Below are 18,915 nucleotides of genomic sequence, written 5' to 3'. Positions count from 1 at the left end.
GAGGCAGTGGTGGCCAAAGAGATTTCTGACTGGTGAAGCAGCACAGAAGGAATCCTGTAACACAATTTATTCGTATACATGGCCCAATATTTGCCTGGAGAGCTTTATTTTAACCTACTGAAGTTCTAAACTTCCTAAGAAGCTGGACCATGGACTACTCTATAGGGACACATTGTTTCTTTTTATCATAATGATTAGCATGATGCTAAGCAACTATTTTGTGCTCAGTATGTTTTTATAAATTTTTTTATCATTTTATCTTTAACAGAATAAGAATATGCCAGCTTCCCTCCCTTTTGAGTCTCTTAAACCAACTGTATACTAGAGAACAGATCTACCATGGTTTGACTACAGTAAAAAGAAGGAAAGTCTTAGCCAGTGGAAGAAAAGATTTCTCTATGTAAAATCTCTGCAACTCACTAATAACCTGAACATGTGCTTCAATTTGTTTTTTCAGAAGAGGTGATGAGATTAACAGTAATTTCTCCATCTTGTCTCAGTCACAGTCTTATGACTAGAAGCAGACACTTTATGATATGACTGTGCAGGGTTAAGGGTAGTTTATGGCCACAGGGCAGTATGTTGTTAAGGAGGCTGTGAGGAGACTGCCTGCTTGACCTTGACCTCCTTACCACCCTAAGCAAACCAACAGAGCTCTGTCAAATCCATTTAGATTGTAATAAGCCAAAAGCATATTAGAACAGAGCACAATGCTCCCATGATTTTTTTTCAGCATCTTAATTTTAATACATGAATTAATGATATAAAACATTTTGCTGTCACCAGTAATTGTGAAAGCAATGTTTTAGAACTGGCTTCATTATTTTATAATCTTTGTTCAGCATTTAGTGATCCTAAGCTTCTAAGGTCTATGTACAATTTATTTCAGTACTTTGTTTTAACAACTATTATAACTGAAAAGACACTTCATATAGGCAAAGAGATGCAAAAGTATGCACTGTTGCTTGTGCTTTCTAAATCATTATACTTACTTTGGTGTCTCATCTATCAATTATGCAAAGGTTGTTGCTGAAATTCAGCTAGTACATTCGTGCTTTCCCTGATGTCAATCTTGCAGCTAGTCAGAAAGTGTTAATGTTTTATATTATTTTTAAAAAAGGTTAAAAACTCTCTCTGAAGCTCTTCATTTGGATGATTTTTAAGCAGGATGGAAAATTGTGATTCCAAGTTTTTAGTTTGTAGACATACTAGTGATTTTAAAGAGAAAAGCATGTATGAACAGTTTGTTTTCAAAAATACTGAGAACAAACAAACAAAAAAAAAACGAGCAAAGTGTCAGAAAAAAATTACTATCCTTTCAGGGTTTTCCTGCTCAGCATTCCTTCTAAGCTTTCCCTTCATCTCGAAGGAAAAGCCTCAATGATTCAAAAGATGACATAATAAAAACTAAGAACAAAGGAAAGGTAAACCCAAGGGTTATCTATTCTGGTTGATTTAAGTTACACCTGAAGCCAGATGCATTGGCTCACACTTGTAATCCCTGCACTTTGGGAGGCCTAGGCAGGTGGATCACTTGAGGCCAGGAGTTCAAAACCAGCCTGGTCAACATGGTGAAACCTCATCTCTACAAAAAGCACACACAAAAAAATTAGCTGGGTGTGGTGGTATGCACCTGTAGTCCCAGCTACTCGGGAGGCTGAGGCACAAGAATCACTATGAAGAATCCGTCTCAAAAAATAAATAAATAGGCCAGGCGTGGTGGCTCACGCCTACAATGCCAGCACTTTGGGAGGCCGAGGCAGGTGGATCATGAGGTCAGGAGTTTGAGACCAGCCTGGCTAACATAGTGAAACCCCGTCTCTACTAAAAACACAAAACTCAGCGGGTACCTGTAATCCCCTTTACTCAGGAGACTGAGGCAGGAGAATTGTTTGAACCCAGGAGATGGAGGTTGCCGTGAGCCGAGATTGCGCCACTGCACTCCAGCCCAGGCGACAGTGTGAGGAAGGGAGGAAGGGAGAGAGAGAGGGAGGGAGGGAGGAGAAACTACACCTGAAATACATGAACTTAACTAGAAATGACTCGGCTTAGATTTTTTTAAATTAAGATCAGCAAATATTCCCCTTGTGACACAAAAATAACTGTGAGAACTTGACAAACAGTATGTATACATATGTCTATGTATACATATATACATACATACACATATACCATATAAGTTTAACATAAAGCACCAACACTTGAAGACACAGGGAATACTTCTTTCTTTAATTTTAGGAGCCTATTGTTTTCAAAGTGTTTGTTTTAAAAAATATCGTGAGGAGGAAAAATTGTAACATAGGAAAAATATTTTTTAAAAATCTTGAGGCAGAAAAATGATAACATAGGAAAAATAAAACACTGAAGTTAAAACTAGTTAAAAGTAGGATTAAATGAGAATTTGGGGATTGCACCTATTGTTTTCCACCAAGAGCATCTCTGGCAAGAGAATGAAAGTCACTTTTCCCACTTTGCTTATATATTCATATGAAAAAAATGGACTGATTGCGGTGGCTCACACGTGTAATCCCAGCACTTTGGGAGGCCCAGGTGGTTAGATCTCTTGAGCCCAGGAGTTCAAGACCAGCCTGGACAACATGGAAAACTCTATGGCTACTAAAAACAAACAAACAAAAAATTAGCCAGGTATGGTGGTGCACGCCTGTAGTCCCAGCTATTTGGGAGGCTGAGGTGGGAGGATTGCTTAAGCCTAGAAGGTGGAGGCTGCAGTGAACCATGATTGAGCCACTGCACTCCTGCCCAGGCAACAGAGCAAGACACTATCTCAATGAATGAATGAATTATTCATTAACTAATTACTTTCAAAAAGATGGGCTACAATCTGGCCATATCAGAGTCACTTGTGATTTCACCCAATAGCTCTACTTAGATGAACACACATTAATAATACACTAAACTCTAAACATTAGGAAAAATGGCTTACAAGCAATTGTTTCATTTTGCCTGCTGCTTTAAATTGTTAAGCAACCAGGGGAAAAGCTGTGGTGATTAAACTTGCCACATACAACTCAGAGCTCATGAGTTTCATGAACACTGAGTATGGCCAATAATCATGTAAGGAAAGAAAGCAAGAATCAACACCACAAAAAGGGAAGCAATTTGCCAGGTACCCTATAATTAAGTTTGAATCTTACAGTAGAGAATATTATTGAGGCAAATAGCTTAGAAAGATTTACAAAGGGATTAGTCATTCACATGAATGAAAAAGCCCAGAATTTAGTTACCTGAGCCAGGGGGCAAAGATGGAGTGGGGCAAACATCATAAAAGCAACATGCCTCTTCTGTTCCAGAGAATACAGATCTCTAACAGGAAGAACCTCGACGACAACATACATGCTTCTGGAAATTTAAACAGCTATCTATTCAAGAAGATACAAGTCACACGATAACATCACCCACACAAACTTGAATACCACAAACAAACAGTAGGCCAATTTCACAAAGATTGACTAGGGTGGTTAATTCTGCAGTGTCATTAGATACAATACTATTTCTATACAAAATATATCTAGACTACAAAAAAAAAATCTGTTACATGAACTCCTTTTATTCAGAAAGATAGTGCTAAGTTTTTCAAATATTTTAACTGTAGCTGAAGCTGTAATTTTGATATACTCTAATGGAAAGGAAATTATGCTATACAGAATAAGATTAAGTGTTGTTAATCAGAATTATTGGAAGCTGATCCTGACACCTTGACATATTTCAATTACAGTGGAACTACTTAAAATATTTAATTTTAAAAGAGAATAGCTTTCACATAAGTTTTCTTTAAAACTACGTGAATCTGTATTATTAAATTATTTAAAGATAAAGCACAAAAACATACCAACAAAGTATTTACTAATAGAATGATATGAATTGGAAATTTTTAAGGAAATGATAGAAAATATATGATTTTTTTTTAATTAAAATTCAGGATCGAAAGCTAATTCACCACATTCTTGATTTTTCTCTTAAGTAGTGGAGGTTTTAAAATATGGCCCCAAATTCTCTGACACTTGCCCAAAATGAGTTGGGGTCAATGTCCCTTCCCCTTGAATCTGGGCAGGCTCATCACTGCCTCACCAAAGTGATGCTGAGGGCCTTCCAAACTTAGGGCAGAAAATGTCATGCAGTTTCCACATCCCTTGGGATGCTGGCTCCGGGTGAGGCCAATCTGCAAGTAAGAAGCTCTGCGACTGCCATGCCGGCAAGGCCACGTGTGGGCACTCTGTAGACAGCCACAGCTGAGCTCACTGACAGCGGCGGGCATCAGCTGCCAGCCAAGCAAGTGACCTGACATCTGACTACAACTGCATGAGAAATCCCGAAGGAGAACTGACTGGCTGAGGCCTTCCCAAATCCTGACCCACAATGTCATCATCAAAATAAAATGGTGTTTTTGTTTGTTTGTTTGTTTTTTTAATGTTCGTAGGTTCTGGAAGAATCTGTTAAACAGGAGACAGTAACCAGAACAGGTATTGGAATTAAAGAAGACACACCTCAGTGATAGACGGGATGCTAGCATAAAGACTCAGGCCACAGGAGTTCACTGGATTGATGCAAAAGTCATTGCAGTTTCTGCCATTACTTTTGCACCAATCTAAATAAATGCATTGTAGAATAATATGTCAAAAGTTCAGATTAAAAGAGGTACCTTACTTTTTAGAGCAAACATAATTTATTTTCAATCATTCACTCTTTTCTGGGCTCTGTGCTAGGTGCTAATTATGAAAGTAGCTCGGCCGGGCGCGGTGGCTCAAGCCTGTAATTCCAGCACTTTGGGAGGCCGAGACGGGCGGATCACGAGGTCAGGAGATCGAGACCATCCTGGCTAACACGGTGAAACTCCGTCTCTACTAAAAAATACAAAAAACTAGCCGGGCGTGGTGGCGGGCGCCTGTAGTCCCAGCTACTCGGGAGGCTGAGGCAGGAGAATGGCGTAAACCCGGGAGGCGGAGCTTGCAATGAGCTGAGATCCGGCCACTGCACTCCAGCCTGGAGGACAGAGCGAGACTCCGTCTCAAAAAAATAAAATAAAATAAAATAAAAAATAAAGTAGCTCAAAGAATAATGGGGGAGCATTGACGTAATAAACATCAAATTATCACATACCATTTAATTATAAAAAGAGGTAAATACAGTGGTGGCAGAGGAAAAAGGACTCTAAGAACCTTAACAGGACTCACTCAGTCTGGTGATATAAGGAAGACTGAGTCAGTGAACTGAAATTAACCATGAGAAGGATACTCTATGGCTGGAGGGAGGAGAGCTGGAGTGACAGAAGAAGGGGCTGAAGAAGATGCAGAGGCCAAATCTTACCCACAGTGTTATGAGTTGGAATCTCTATGTGAAGCAATGAGGAGGTCTTACAGGTTTTTAAACAAGAAAATGAAATATTCAAATTTTCATTTAAAAAATATCACTTTGCCTATCCAAATAGTTTACATATTGACAATATTAGCTTCTACTGTATTATTTATTTGTGGAATAAATTTAAACATCCACTCTACTTATAGAGTCTATATAACACACGAAGTGTTAGGAAATTAGTTAGGAAAAAAATTTACATGCATCAAGCTTTGTAGTCTAATGGAAGCACAGAGCAGGAAACAGGCGATTTAAATACAGGGAAACAAGAATAATTGTATAGAAGATTCCTATATAGTTTGATAACCTTAGGTAAAGAGGGTTATCAAAGAATATAGGAAGGATGCTTAATCAGAGGGTCAAGAAGATTCTCCCAGAAGAATGTCTAAGCTGAACTAGCAGAATGAGTGTGAATGGGGCAAAGAGAGTTAGGGCAGCAAGGAAAGAAAGAGGATTCCCCTAAGACAAAACTTCATGTCACTAAAGGCAAAGGCTCATAATTCAGAGTCATGGAGCATTCAAAGAAGAAGAAATTTAATATCTCTATAGGTGTCGTGGGACAGTTGAGAAAGAAATCTCGGAGGGACACACAGGAGTCAGAATGCACAGGGACATATAGATATTGTTATAAAGTTTAAATTCTAATTTATTAGCAAGAAGCAGGTGTTGAAAGGCTAGGAAGGAGAGTGCCAAGACTGGTCCAGCATTTTATAAAGAACCCTCCGGCATATGTGTGGACAGTAAGTCGGAGAGAGTCAAGAGAGCATCACTGGGACCAAGTAGGAAACTCTCATAAGAATCCAGGAGAGAAATGGTAGAGGCTGAGCAAGTGAAATGACAGCAGAAACAGAAAACGGTAGAGAGTACAGATATATTTTAAAGATGTAGAATTGAAAGGACCTGGTGATTAATTAGATGTGGGAGATAAGGGAAAAGAATAGCTCAGTGATGACCCCCAAGTTTCTGACCTGGGTACAATTACTGGAAACGGAATCTCAAAAAAGAAGCAAGGCTTTGAGCATGTGGCAAAGAAGGGGAGGAAAGGCGGGTTTAGTTTTGAGAAGTTTAAGGTGCCTATGTATGGGACATCCACTACAGTTGTTCAGAAGAGAGATGGCTATATAATACTGTTGACTGGGGATAGAGATAAAGATTTGGGAACCAACAACAGGTAGGTGTTAGTTGAAACCATGAGAGTGGGTAAGATGGCCCCACTAACAGTATACAAAGTGAGAAGAGAAGAGGTTTAGCACAGGACCACGCAGGCAGCAACATTAAGAGATGGTAATTAATACAAGGAAGTTCTAACAAAAGGAATGACCAGAAACTTAGGAAGAAAACAGGAGAGTATGCTGCCATTAAAACTCAACAGTAAATCGGCCAGGCGCCGTGGCTCACACCTGTAATCTCAGCACTTCAGGAGGCCGAGGCGGGAGGATCACCAGGTCAAGAGATCAAGACCATACTGGCCAACCTGGTGAAACCCCATCTCTACTAAAAATACAAAAATTAGCTGAGCGCGGTGGCGCGCGCCTGTAGTCCCAACTACTCGGAAGGCTGAGGTAGGAGAATCGCTTGAGCCTGGGAGGTGGAGGTTTCAGTGAGCCAAGATCACGCCACCGCGCTCCACCCTGGTGACAGAGTGAGACTCCATCTCAAACAAAACAAAACAAAACAAAAAAACTTAACAGTAAATCATATCAAATCATAGCTTTCCTAAGCCAAATTCCTCTTCACTTGCTTACATGAAGATGAGACTGAGTTTGGCTGTAATCTCTAGATCTAAGCGTGAATGGGAGCCTTTCACTTCCTCAAAACATGTAATTAAGTGTCTTCTCCTTCTTGGATTGGAAGACTTGTGCTTTTTGTACAATATGTGTATCAACTTAAAAGAAAAAGAAAAATACAGGTTTACCTTATAAATGAGATAATCAATTTAAAGAATGCAAAAAAGCCATAGGTTTTGAGCCAAACATCTGAATTTCACTTCCACCTTTGCCATTCCCTTGCTTTGAGACGTTGGGCAAGTTATTTAATCTCTCTAACCTTGAGTTCCCTCATATAACATTCTACTACCTGCAGTACAAAAACAGAGTTGTTCCTGTTCTCTTAACCCACTCTAACCTGAAAACCATCCCACGGCTGCCAATGAAAACAGCACTAGGCTCACAGTTACCAATAAACTCCTTGTTGGGAAATCTGACGGTCAATTTCAAACCTCATCCTGCTGGAACTATCAGAAGCATTAGACACAGATCATTATCCCTTTTAAAACACTGTCTTTGACTTCTGGGTAAGTACTCTCAGTACTCTTCTTGCCTAATTAGCTCACTCCCTTTTAGACTCTTTGCTTGTTCTTTCTGATGTCCCAGACTCCATATTCGTGAACACTGGTATGCTCGGACTCAATCTCCTATCCTTCTCTAGCTAGTGACACTCCACAGGTGACCTCATCCAGTCTAATAGCTTTAAATACCATCTATATGCCATCCACGTTCAAATGTATATCTTCTGCTCAGATCTCTCTTCTGAATGCCAGACACCAACTGCCTACTCAACATCCCTTCATGAATGTCTAAATGGCACATCAAATTTCTCATTCTCCCTAAACCTAGTCCTCCTACACTATTCCTCATCTTATTAAACGGCAACCCCAGTTTTCTAATTGCTTGGGCTCAGAACCTGACTCACGCTTGACTCTTTTTCTCTCATCCCACGTGCAATCACTGGCATTCTGTCAGTTCTAACCTCACAATATATTCCAAATTCCACCAGTTCAAACCACGTTCGCCTGTATCACTCTAGTCTGAACTGTATTGTCTCTCCTTTGATTTATTCCATAGTCTTCTAACTGATCTTTTTACTTCCAGTCTTGACTCCTACAGTATATTTTCCACAAAGAGATGGAGTAATCTCTTTTAAAGGGAAAGGCATATCTGGTTAGTCTTTTGCTCAGTATCTTCTTACAAGATCTTACTTTAGGGAAATGAAGATACTTGATGGGCTTAATCTCTGCCAGACCAGCTTTCCCCACTCCTCCTGCTGTATTCTTTTTAGCACTATCCACTTCATTCTCTATGCTTCAGCCACACAGATCTCCTTATAATTCCTGGAAACTCGCAAGTATGCTCCTACCTTTGGAACTTTACACCTTATTATTCTATTAGATATATTCATGGTTTGTTCCTTCATTTGCATCACGAAGATCTCTTCCTAAAAGTCCCTTCGTAAAACATTTCCTCCCTGACGACTCCCCCCAAAACTATAAAGTTGTCAAGGAAAAACCCCTCCCCAATATCACCTTTCCCTTATTTCTCCTTCTCCATAGCCCTTATTATCTCCTAATATGCTAAATAATTCACTTATCTCATTGTCCATCTCCACAGCCTAGCATATAATTCCATGAGGTCAGGAGCTTTAAATGTTTTAGTTTCTTGTATCCCCAGAGCCTAAAACAGTGCCTTATATGTAATAAGTATTTAATATGTAAATGAATTAAAATTAAATAAAAATACATGTAAGAATGTTTACAAGATAGATGTCCAATAAATGGTTTTACTTACTGTTTGTAAAAACTTACAAATTCAAGTGCAATTATCCCAAAATTGGTGGGGCAAATAGTAGTGATAAAGTTGATAGAGAACGATATAAACTAGGAGCCATTCTCCCATACACATTGAATTTTTAAAGCAAAACTTCAATTTGGGAAGGTTCATTTTGTTTATAATGTAAAACCCTTCTGACAAACTGAATTTGAAAAAAATAAATATTTTTAAGTATGTCATGAATGATCCAAAACAAACTGAGCAAAACTGTGTTTTCTTTTAAATAAAGGCAGAAAAGATTTTGAAATGAACAAAATACATACATCTTTATATTTACTAATATATTTCCAGCAATCAAAAATAGCTGAGAAATATTTATATTAAGAAATGAGTAACAGATTTATAACTTTGGATTAAACATAACAGAAGGAATAGTAAGTAAGATTAATAAAAAGATAGCTGGTGTCCTAGAACTGGCTTAATAAAAATATCCCAGAGAGAAAGAAGATCCATAGCTGTCTGGTAACTTTTTTTAAAAAAAAGTTTATTTATGCCATCAGATAAAGCTGGGAAAAATACTGCCAGCAAGGCTATAAGATGGTTCCTTTAGAACATTTAACGCATTTATAGAGTATCTCATGGTGCTTGTCATACAGGTAGCCCAATAAATGCTTGTTAAATGCACAAAAAGCACACTGATAAATGAAAAATTATAAGAAATTACCGCTCAGGTATGCCTACCTTGTCCATCACAAACCCATAATAAAAAACTGAGAGTTTAAATTCTAATGATCTCTTTTTTATGTCTTTTGTATCGGGAGTTAAGGAAGAGCCTTCAGGTATAAAAGCTGAGCTCTACTCTAGGAGGGAAAAATCACACTCTAAAGGTATCAGCTGATGCCTTAGGTCAGTAGTACTTGTAATGTTATTTGAGATATTTTAGGCAGTGGAACGCAATGCAAGGTTCCTTTATGTAGTCTCATCTCCAGACAACTGAAAGAGAAAGGAAATACCCATGCAACATGCCTCGGAAAAAGTTCTGCTGGCCCCAGGGCTTAGCACTTGACAGAGGATTCCTCTAGAGAAATCAAATGCCAATTAAAATCAGATTTCAAAAAGTAAAAGAACAAGGGAAAGAAAAAAGAAAAATTATTAAAGAGCAATGATGTAGAGAGTGGAGGAAAATAATGGAATGAGTAAGGCATGAAAGCAAATGTTACTACACCCCCAGACACACACACACACACACACACACACACACATTTTGCACACAGAAGGATAAGTTTAAATATACCTTAATTCCCACATTTCAAATTTTTAGAGTGACTTCAACGAATTTCAGTCTCGTATTATTCTTTACATTTTCAGGACTACCAAAACCATGACGGGCATGACAGGTTCTATAAATTCACCTGTGTGAAGACAACTGCATTCAAACTCAACACTGAACATGATGGTTTCTAAAAATATGCAGGGTGCTTTAAGGTTTAAAGGAAATGAATTTATGGGGCCAGGATCAGTGGCTCATGCCTGTAATCCCCGAGCACTTTGGGAGTCCAAGGCAGGTGGATCACCTGAGGTCAGGAGTTCGAGACCAGCCTGGCCAACATGGTGAAACCCCGTCTCTACTAAAAATACAAAAAATTAGCTGGGCTTGGTGGCGTGCACCTGTAATCCCAGCTACTCGGGAGGCTGAAGCAGGAGAATCGCTTGAACCCGGGAGGCAAAGGTTGCAGTGAGCCGAGATCAAGACATTGCACTCCAGCCTGGGCGACAAGAGCAAGACTCTGTCTCAAAGAAAAAAAAAAAAAAAAAAAAAAGAATCTATGTTACACTTTTACCCATGAAGATTTGGATGACTCATAATTTAATAATAGGATATATAAGCTTTCACCTCTGGGTCACTGATTCTAGGGTGACTACAGTAGACAGTCATTTTAGGACTTTATCATCTAGCAGCTGTTTTGTTCACAATCGGTAGAAGAAATGTGTTGCTTGTATCTATTAATACTCATTGGACAGGTGTATACATTCCAAGTTACATGCGTCTGCCAATCTCTAGCACTTTTAGGCAGAGTGGTGGAATCCACAACAGCTGTCACCTTTAGCAAGCCCTTTGGCATCCTCATTTCTCGTCCTTTCTTCATCTAAAATACTAAATATTAATATTTCATATTTATGACAGGTTTTTCTCTCTAAACCAAATCATAAAAGAAAGATTATCTGTGGAGGATTTCTGAAATGAACATAGTATCATCCTATGAAACAAAGAAGGCAACAGAAAATATTTCCTCCTAGGAAAATGTGGTAAAGGCCAAGCCAGCTGAGAAGACCAATACTGAGAAGGGTTAAGAGACCTGCAGGATATTGCAGGCATCCCTGGGACTACATGCTTTAGCCATATTCACACATGCATACACAGGTCACTGGGAAATGTACTTCTGAAATGAATGTGCCAGAGATTTATGTACATGAGCAATATAATATAAATAATAGAACTATCTCTGTTCTGGAGCTCTACAGCTTCTAAATCAACATCTACTGTGGTGCTAAAGATTTATAATCTATTAGTCCACCCCTTCACCATGACAATCAGAAATTGGATGACACCCACTGCACTGTAAAGTTATTCCACTAAGAAGGGCTCCCTAGCCACAGTCATGGCAATAACTGGAGAAGAACTATGTTTTGAAAAATAAAACTACAATTTTATACACAGCATAGAGGTTCTTAAGTCGCCATCTAATTTGCTATGTCTATATTGAGATATTGATGACACCTACCAATTGGCCTTTGTCACAAATTAGTCCATGGCACTGGTGAAAACATACTGTCTAAAAATCCACATTCCTATCTTCCAAGTTCATATCTTCTTTCAAAGAACTCTGCATCTCCTTTTAGAAAAATATTCATTTAACCAGGCAATAGTCCAACTCACATTTAATATGCATTTTAATGTTGGCATGAAATGTTTAATAGGGACTCTTTTATTTTCTTAAATGATGTTCAATAATGCACTATGTGGCACAAACTAAAAGAAATGGTGAGAAAAAAGTCACTAAGAGCTCTTTATCTCAAATACATCATTTTTTGTAAAGGTTTTAAGAACCTTGAAAGTTTAGGCTTGACACATTTGCTTCTGTCAAACCTAAGAGAACTTTTAAGATGAGAAAGAAAGCACTCACTATGCCCTTTTGATGTGGTTCAGTAGGACAGAAAAATAACCATGCAGTTTGATTTTGTTTTGCTTTGGAACTGGTGGGTTATTACAGATTGTCTGCAATTACATTTCATTGAGGAGGAAATTAAGGCATAGAGAGGTTAAGTGACAGAGAAACACAACCTTTGAGTAGAAGGGACCATAGAATTGCCATAGATCAAAAATATTACAACTACAATCCTGTATTTTTACTCACTGAAAAATGCTATTTTATGTATAAGCTACAAGTTTATCTAAGCTCTTTAATTCTAAGTTTAATTACAAACTTAGCAAACCTGTTACTTTTGTCCACTTTAAGCCTTTGTCTTTTGTCTTAAATATCAAGAAGCTCAGAACAGAATTTAGTGCCAATGCGGAACACCACTTCCTAGCCTTGGTTTCTGGGGCAATCTCAGGCCTTTCATAAATTCAGTAGGTTCTGGCTGCCCATCTGTTATAGACCAGACAACGCTATAGATAGATGCTAAAGATACAGAAGTGTACAAATCATGTGAAAACTTCTGTCGTGACTTAATGAAGTGTAAGACAGAGTATGTTAGTGCTATGGAGAAAATGAAAAGCAGAAAAAAAGAGAGCGTGTGGGCTGGTCAGTGAAAGTCACAGGGGATGACGTTTGAATATAGCCCTGAAAAGCAGTACAGTGAGCAGATAAGACGGCCATGGAGGGAACCTTCCTGGAACAGGTAAAACCAAGTACAAAAGCCCTGAGGTGAAAGCATGCCCGGTATCTATGACTCATCTTTTTGTTGCTGTTTATTATTTTAAATAATGCATATTATTATTATTATTTTATTTATTTATGTATTTATTTTTTGAGATGGAGTTTCGCTCTGTCACCAGGCTGGAGTGCAATGGTGTGATCCTGGCTCACTGCAACCTCTGCCTCCCGGGTTCAAGCAATTCTCCTGCCTTAGCCTTCCAAGTAGCTGGGATTACACGTATGCGTCACCACGTCACCATGCCCAGTTAATTTTGTATTTTTAGTAGAGACAGGGTTTCACCATATTGGTCAGGCTGGTCTTGAACTCCTCAGGTAATCCACCTACCTCAGCCTCCCAAAGTGCTGGGATTACAGGCGTGAGCCACCACACCCGGCCAATAATGTATATTATTCTTTATTGAAAGTCCCAGCAAATACTTTGGAAGAAGGTTAGGAACATACATACAATCAGAAATGCTGCAGACAAGCTTCAGATACTGTGTCACTGTAGAGTAGTTTTTAGTGGTTGTACTGTACACTGCAATGACCACTTGACTATCTCCCTCTGTCTCCCTACCACCATTACTAAAACTTCCTGAAACTAACTTATGAGATTTAATAAAGAAAAAGAAAACTGCTTTGGGGAAAGGGCCCACCATAAGGAAATCAAACTGCTAGTTAAAGTGCCCCAAGCCACAATGACTACCTCCCTTGAATTTCTGGTACGTGTATCCAGCATTTAACAGGAAGTGCTATCTGGAATTGTTACTCTATTGACATCTCATCCCATGCTACCTTGTATTGTTCTTTTGTACACATCTGCTCTCACAGTGACTTCCCTGGAGCCAGGCTTATGTTTTGGAAATGTCTGAATCCCATCACAGGGCAGCGAAATCTGTTTGAGGATGATGATACAGAAACTACCACAACCAGCAGCAGACATTCCTCCTGTTTTTAAGAATCTCTGTAGATAACGCATGAAAGAAACAACAGTCTCTCAGAGGCTTTTAAATAATCTCCACTATTTCAGCCAACTTACTGTTTATGTAACATACCGTTATAAGTGTCTGTTTGCATTTTCAGTTAGGGACTGTATACACTTTCAGTCTAGACCCAAGCATGAGTTAGACACAAAAAACAGGAATCACATGGTATGGAGCCCTGTTCAGTTTGCCCCGGCCAATGTTATTAAAAACACTATAATGTGCAAGGGACTCAACATGAAGCTACCACATATGGGACTCTAAGACATTGTCCAGACAGTCTAACAAGACAAGCAGACACGAAAGAAACAACTTCAGTGCATGTAAGATACTGTGAAAGTATATAAGCAGTGACCTGGAGGGTGAAGCAACGCTTCACAGAAGAGTTGGCACCTGAACACACAGGGTTTTGAAAGATGAATAGGCCTAGGACAATTGGACACAGGATCAAAGGGCATTCAGGATTGTGCAAAACACTGGCAGACACATCACAGATTGAGAACTGCTGGAAGAACGCATTCACCCTCAGTGAAGGAAAGCTGGTCTGGTGCACTCTCCAGCTTTCCAAGAAAAAAACCAAGTTTTCAAATAAAAGCAGAGGAAGAAAGTTTCACCAGTACTTGTTTTGAGAAACCTCTTAGCCTCTCTTTGCTTTGTTTTGCTCTTTCTGTTTTGCTTCCCTCTTAAAGAGCGCTGGCTTAAATCCTCAGTGAAAAAAAAAGTACTTCAACTTTACTGTGGAAAAAGGAAACTGAAAAGTAGGCAAAGGCCAAGGGATAAATTTTGTTAAACATTCACGCTTTTCTGGAATATATAAATGAAGCAAAATTACAAATTCATGTATCATGGGTCTAAAATATTTGTTCCAATTCTTTTCTCCACCAGCTCCATAAATATTTATTCTATGCCCACTGCTTGTTAGTTTCTGGGATACCAGGCCGATGAGGCAGTCTCTTGCTCTCCTCCTTTGAGCAAGCTCGTGCTTGCAATCCTGTATAAGAAATAAGAGGAGGGCAAAGACTTGTATCTTGTGCCTTCTACACCTGCCAACCATAGCCTGAAGTTCACAGCAAAGTTAAATTCCAGTTAAGTCAACCAGTGAGGTCAAAAGGCACTTAAATAACAATCGAGACGTGAGAAACTAACAGAGATCCTCAGTAAGTGTGTCCGTCACCTCTTCGTGCGAGCAGGGAGATCAGATTGAGAGCAGGACCTCCTCGCCAGTGATTTGGAATGATAAATGGGGAAGAGAAGGGGGTGAAGTTACCTGGGCGCTCAGGTAGACTTTGAGGCACTCCTCGCACACGGCCTTCTTGCAGCAAGGCAGGGGCTTGATGGGCTTGTCTTCCAGGCACACCCGGCACATCAGCACCATGAGGGGCGCATAGGGATCCCCTACACCGCCCAGGCCAGAGTAGGGTGGAGCTCCCAACAGGCTGGGCATGGAGAACGGCTCGGGCGCCAGGTAGAACTCCAGCTCGATGCTGCCGCCGTCGGGGGAGAGGGAATCCGTTGGGAGGGACAGTCGGGGGCTGGGGAAGGAAGAGCGGGTGCTGGGAGGGTTCAGCACTGGCGGAGCCCCAGGTGGCGAGGCGGGCGGCGAGAGCTGCTCCGAGGCGGGGGCCTCGGGCAGGTCGCTCTCCACGCAGTACACGGAGCAAAAGACTTGTCTCTTGGCGAGGGGCGGGCGCCGCTGACCCAGAACGTCCAGGACCAGTTCGTCGGCGGCCCCCGCGCGGGTCCTGGACTCCAGCTCCTCGCCGGGGGGCGCCTCCTGCTGTTCATCCCCTCCCTCTTTTCGATCCCCAGCTTCCTCCTCTTCCTCCTCCAGCTCCAACTGCAGTTGCAAGGTCTGGGGGTTGAGAGGCCCGGTGAGTGCCAGTCCCGCAGGCTGCGCCGGTGCTCGGCTCTTCCTCCAGCCCGGGGCCCCCAGGCTCCTCGCGGGCTCCGGGGCGCTGGTGTCCGCGCAGCCCCAGTCGCTTCCGCAGCCACCGTCGCTCGGTTCGGCGGAGGCGGCGCGCAGCGGGGGTGCCCGGGCGCTGTCCCCCTGAGGCCTCGGGGGCTCAGGGTGGCCCGCAGTGCCACCGGCCAGGGTCTGCGACTCCTGGGGCCCGCCGCCGCCGCTCACCGTGCTCTGCTCCTCGCCCATCGCCGCCCGCGGCCCGCGCCGCCGCTGCCCATCCAGCCGCCGGGACCCCCACCCGGCGCCGGCGGGCAGCGGGGGCAGTGGCTGGGCTCGACTCGCGGCTCCGCTTCTGCTTCCGGGTCCCTCCTCCTGGGCTGGGACGCCCCAAGTCCCCTCCGGGGAGCCCGTGCTCCGGGGCCGAGGCGCGTGGGGAGCCTGGCCCGGCCCGCCGCTCCTCCTCCTCGTACTCTGGCGCGGCCAGGCACCGCCTCGGGGGCGCCGAGGGCCGCTCGCTCTGGGCTCGGGCGCGCCCGCCCCACATGCAGCTCAGGGCGGCGCCGCAGCCCCAGCGAGCCTCGGGCGGGACAGAGGGGTCCCAGTGGAGACTGCCGTCAGTCCCGCGCCATCACCGGTCCCGGCTGCCGGACGCGCGGTCGGAGGGCGGTGGTCAAAGGGTCGAGGGGCCTGTGGCGCCGCCGCGGCGCGCACCAGGAGGTGCAGCCGGAGCGCTGACCAGCCGCAGGGCCCCTGGGGGAGAGGCCGAAACGGGCGACCTCCCTCTCCCCGCGCTTCACCTACAGCCCTCCTCGCCGCCCCTCACCCCACCCCTTTGGTGCACACCTCCCCACACGTACACACGCGCGCAGGCACCCGCGCGCACACACACACGCACACCCTGAGTGGGTGTGATCTAAGAGCTGAGATGCGCTCTCTCGCCCAGAGTTCACACTCGGCCTCAACAAAACCCTCAAAGCAGGCAGGCACCCCTTTGGTCTCCGCATTCAGTAGAACTTCCTACAAAACTACTAAACACTCAGCTCTGGAATTAGAAAACGCTGGCTATTTAGGATGTCGAGTTCAGAGAAATAATGCTAAGGATTATGAATTCTAAATGCTGTATATTACACCTCTGTTTTTCTGCCTAGTGGAGTAGAAAGAATCTTTGAAACCCATAAATAATCGAAAAAGTACTTTGGATCTACTCCTCCAACTGTAATCCTTACAAGAGTGGGTAACTAATTTAAGATTTGTCCCTTTTTCTTCCCCTACGGAAGTGAGAAGGTTTTTTTTTGTTTTTTGTTTTTTTAACCCTTTTCAGTATTCCAAAATGGATAGCACAAGGTGGAAAAATGTGCAGGCCTAATTAATAAACTGGATCATTAGTGGAAATCATGGGCTGTTTCATTAGCATAACCGTATTTATCCTCAAAACTGTTTCCAAAACAACAATTATATTTGAGCCAGAACTTAATTATGTGTTGATCTATCTTTATTTTACAGGAAGTATTACTCACCCAGACACTGGTGTGTTTTAGTTCCCTAAAGCCAATGAAAACATTTTTGGGAAGCCAGCCCTTGTTTTTTTTTCTCCTGAGAGGGAATTCAATTTACACATTCATGTAATAGCACGGAGCTGTAAAGTGTGTAGAATTTTATTTTTTAATCTCGAATTTGTTATTGGGTTGTTCTAAAATATTTTTCAAATCAAATGCAAATGATACAAACTAAGAAAGCAGTGTAATGTCAAAGAACATTTCCATCATATATGTGTGTCTGATGCTCAGTTGCAAGCGAAGGTATGAATTCGATTTCTAAACGCCATGTCATCTATCAGTCTGACCCGAGAATGGAAAATTCTTATTTTGAAGATTAAATGCTATTCGAGGATTCTTTTCTTTTTTATCTCAGCTAAGTGATTTCCTGGTAACTGCTGTTTTCTCCGAATGATACTTTAAGTGCTTATTGTTTTAAAGACAGAGACAAGAAACCTACTTTTGTGTGCCTTTTGAGTGTGCCAACTGATGGCCAAGCCACTATTCTTTCCAGAGATATAAAAGTAATCTGCGTTTTCCAGGTGACAACAGGCTAAAACTAGAGTATCAATAATGGATGCCAAAAAGTATATTCCCACAGCGTCTATTGGAATAAAACCCCTCAAAGTCCTCTTACAGTTTTGGGAACCCCTCCTCACACACATTTTTCACTCGTATTCTGAGAACTTGCTCTTCCAGTGTTTACCATTTTATTCCTTATCCCTTAGGTTCCAGCTTACTGGAAGTGGCTGTCCTCTACACCAAACCCATTAGAAGTCCCTGCTGGGACACCTGATGGTCGCCCATATCTCTGCTGGTTAAAACTGCAGCCCTTTATTCTTCACTATAGAATTCATCGGGCCTTTGTGAAAATAGAATATGTGGTTCCCTATTTCCACCCTCCAGATTGGCCCAAACTTGCCTGAATCCTTGACCCACCACCCCTGGCATTCAATCTAGTGCTCATGGGACTCCAGCAGCATGGAAATGAATTAAATTGAAAAGTTAACATGGTGGTTCCACCAGGAATTTTCTCTGAAGTGCATGAAGCACCAGTAATGATTGTGCCAATGGGATTAATTTTTTTAAAGAAGGATTGGTTGAAAATATTTTATTGGCCGGGCGCGGTGGCTCAAGCCTGTAATCCCAGCACTTTGGAAGGCCGAGACAGGCGGATCACGAGGTCAGGAGATCGAGACCATCCTGGCTAACACGGTGAAACCCCGTCTCTACTAAAAAAAATACAAAAAACTAGCCGGGAGTGGTGGCGGGCACCTGTAGTCCCAGCTACTCGGGAGGCTGAGGCAGGAGAATGGCGTAAACCCGGGAGGCGGAGCTTGCAGTGAGCCGAGATCCGGCCACTGCACTCCAGCCTGGGCGACAGAGCCAGATTCCGTCTCAAAAAAAGAAAAAAAAAAAAAAAAAAGAAAATATTTTATTAACTAATATTTAATATTTTAGCAAAAATTCCATTTATGTACCACAAACTTAATATTCTCAAAACTCAAACCATCTGCTCCATCTCAGGTTGTATACAACTGTTGATACAACGTAGGTGCTATCACTAATATCCTGCTCCTACATCAAAGCCTCAAAATGTCTTAATCTGCAGTGAATTGTGTACCTTCCCTAAAATCCAGACTTCAGTATCAGAAA

General features: G+C 42.0%; 1 protein-coding gene across 1 annotated transcript in view; it reads right to left on the bottom strand.

The window, feature by feature from the left end:
• The window catches only part of RNF217 (ring finger protein 217), a 128,917-nt gene extending 112,947 nt beyond the window's left edge, over positions 1 to 15,970 (bottom strand). Inside the window, exon 1 of the mRNA XM_025384508.1 lies at positions 15,089 to 15,970. Coding sequence (XP_025240293.1) covers positions 15,089 to 15,970 — 882 coding nt within the window. The remainder of the gene's footprint in view (positions 1 to 15,088) is intronic.
• Between the last annotated feature and the right edge of the window lie 2,945 nt (positions 15,971 to 18,915).

This window comes from Theropithecus gelada, chromosome 4 (assembly GCF_003255815.1).
Source record: "Theropithecus gelada isolate Dixy chromosome 4, Tgel_1.0, whole genome shotgun sequence".
Classification (NCBI taxonomy): domain Eukaryota; kingdom Metazoa; phylum Chordata; class Mammalia; order Primates; family Cercopithecidae; genus Theropithecus; species Theropithecus gelada.
The sequence above is the reverse complement of the archived record's forward strand: the minus strand, read 5'-3'. Positions and strand labels throughout refer to the sequence as shown.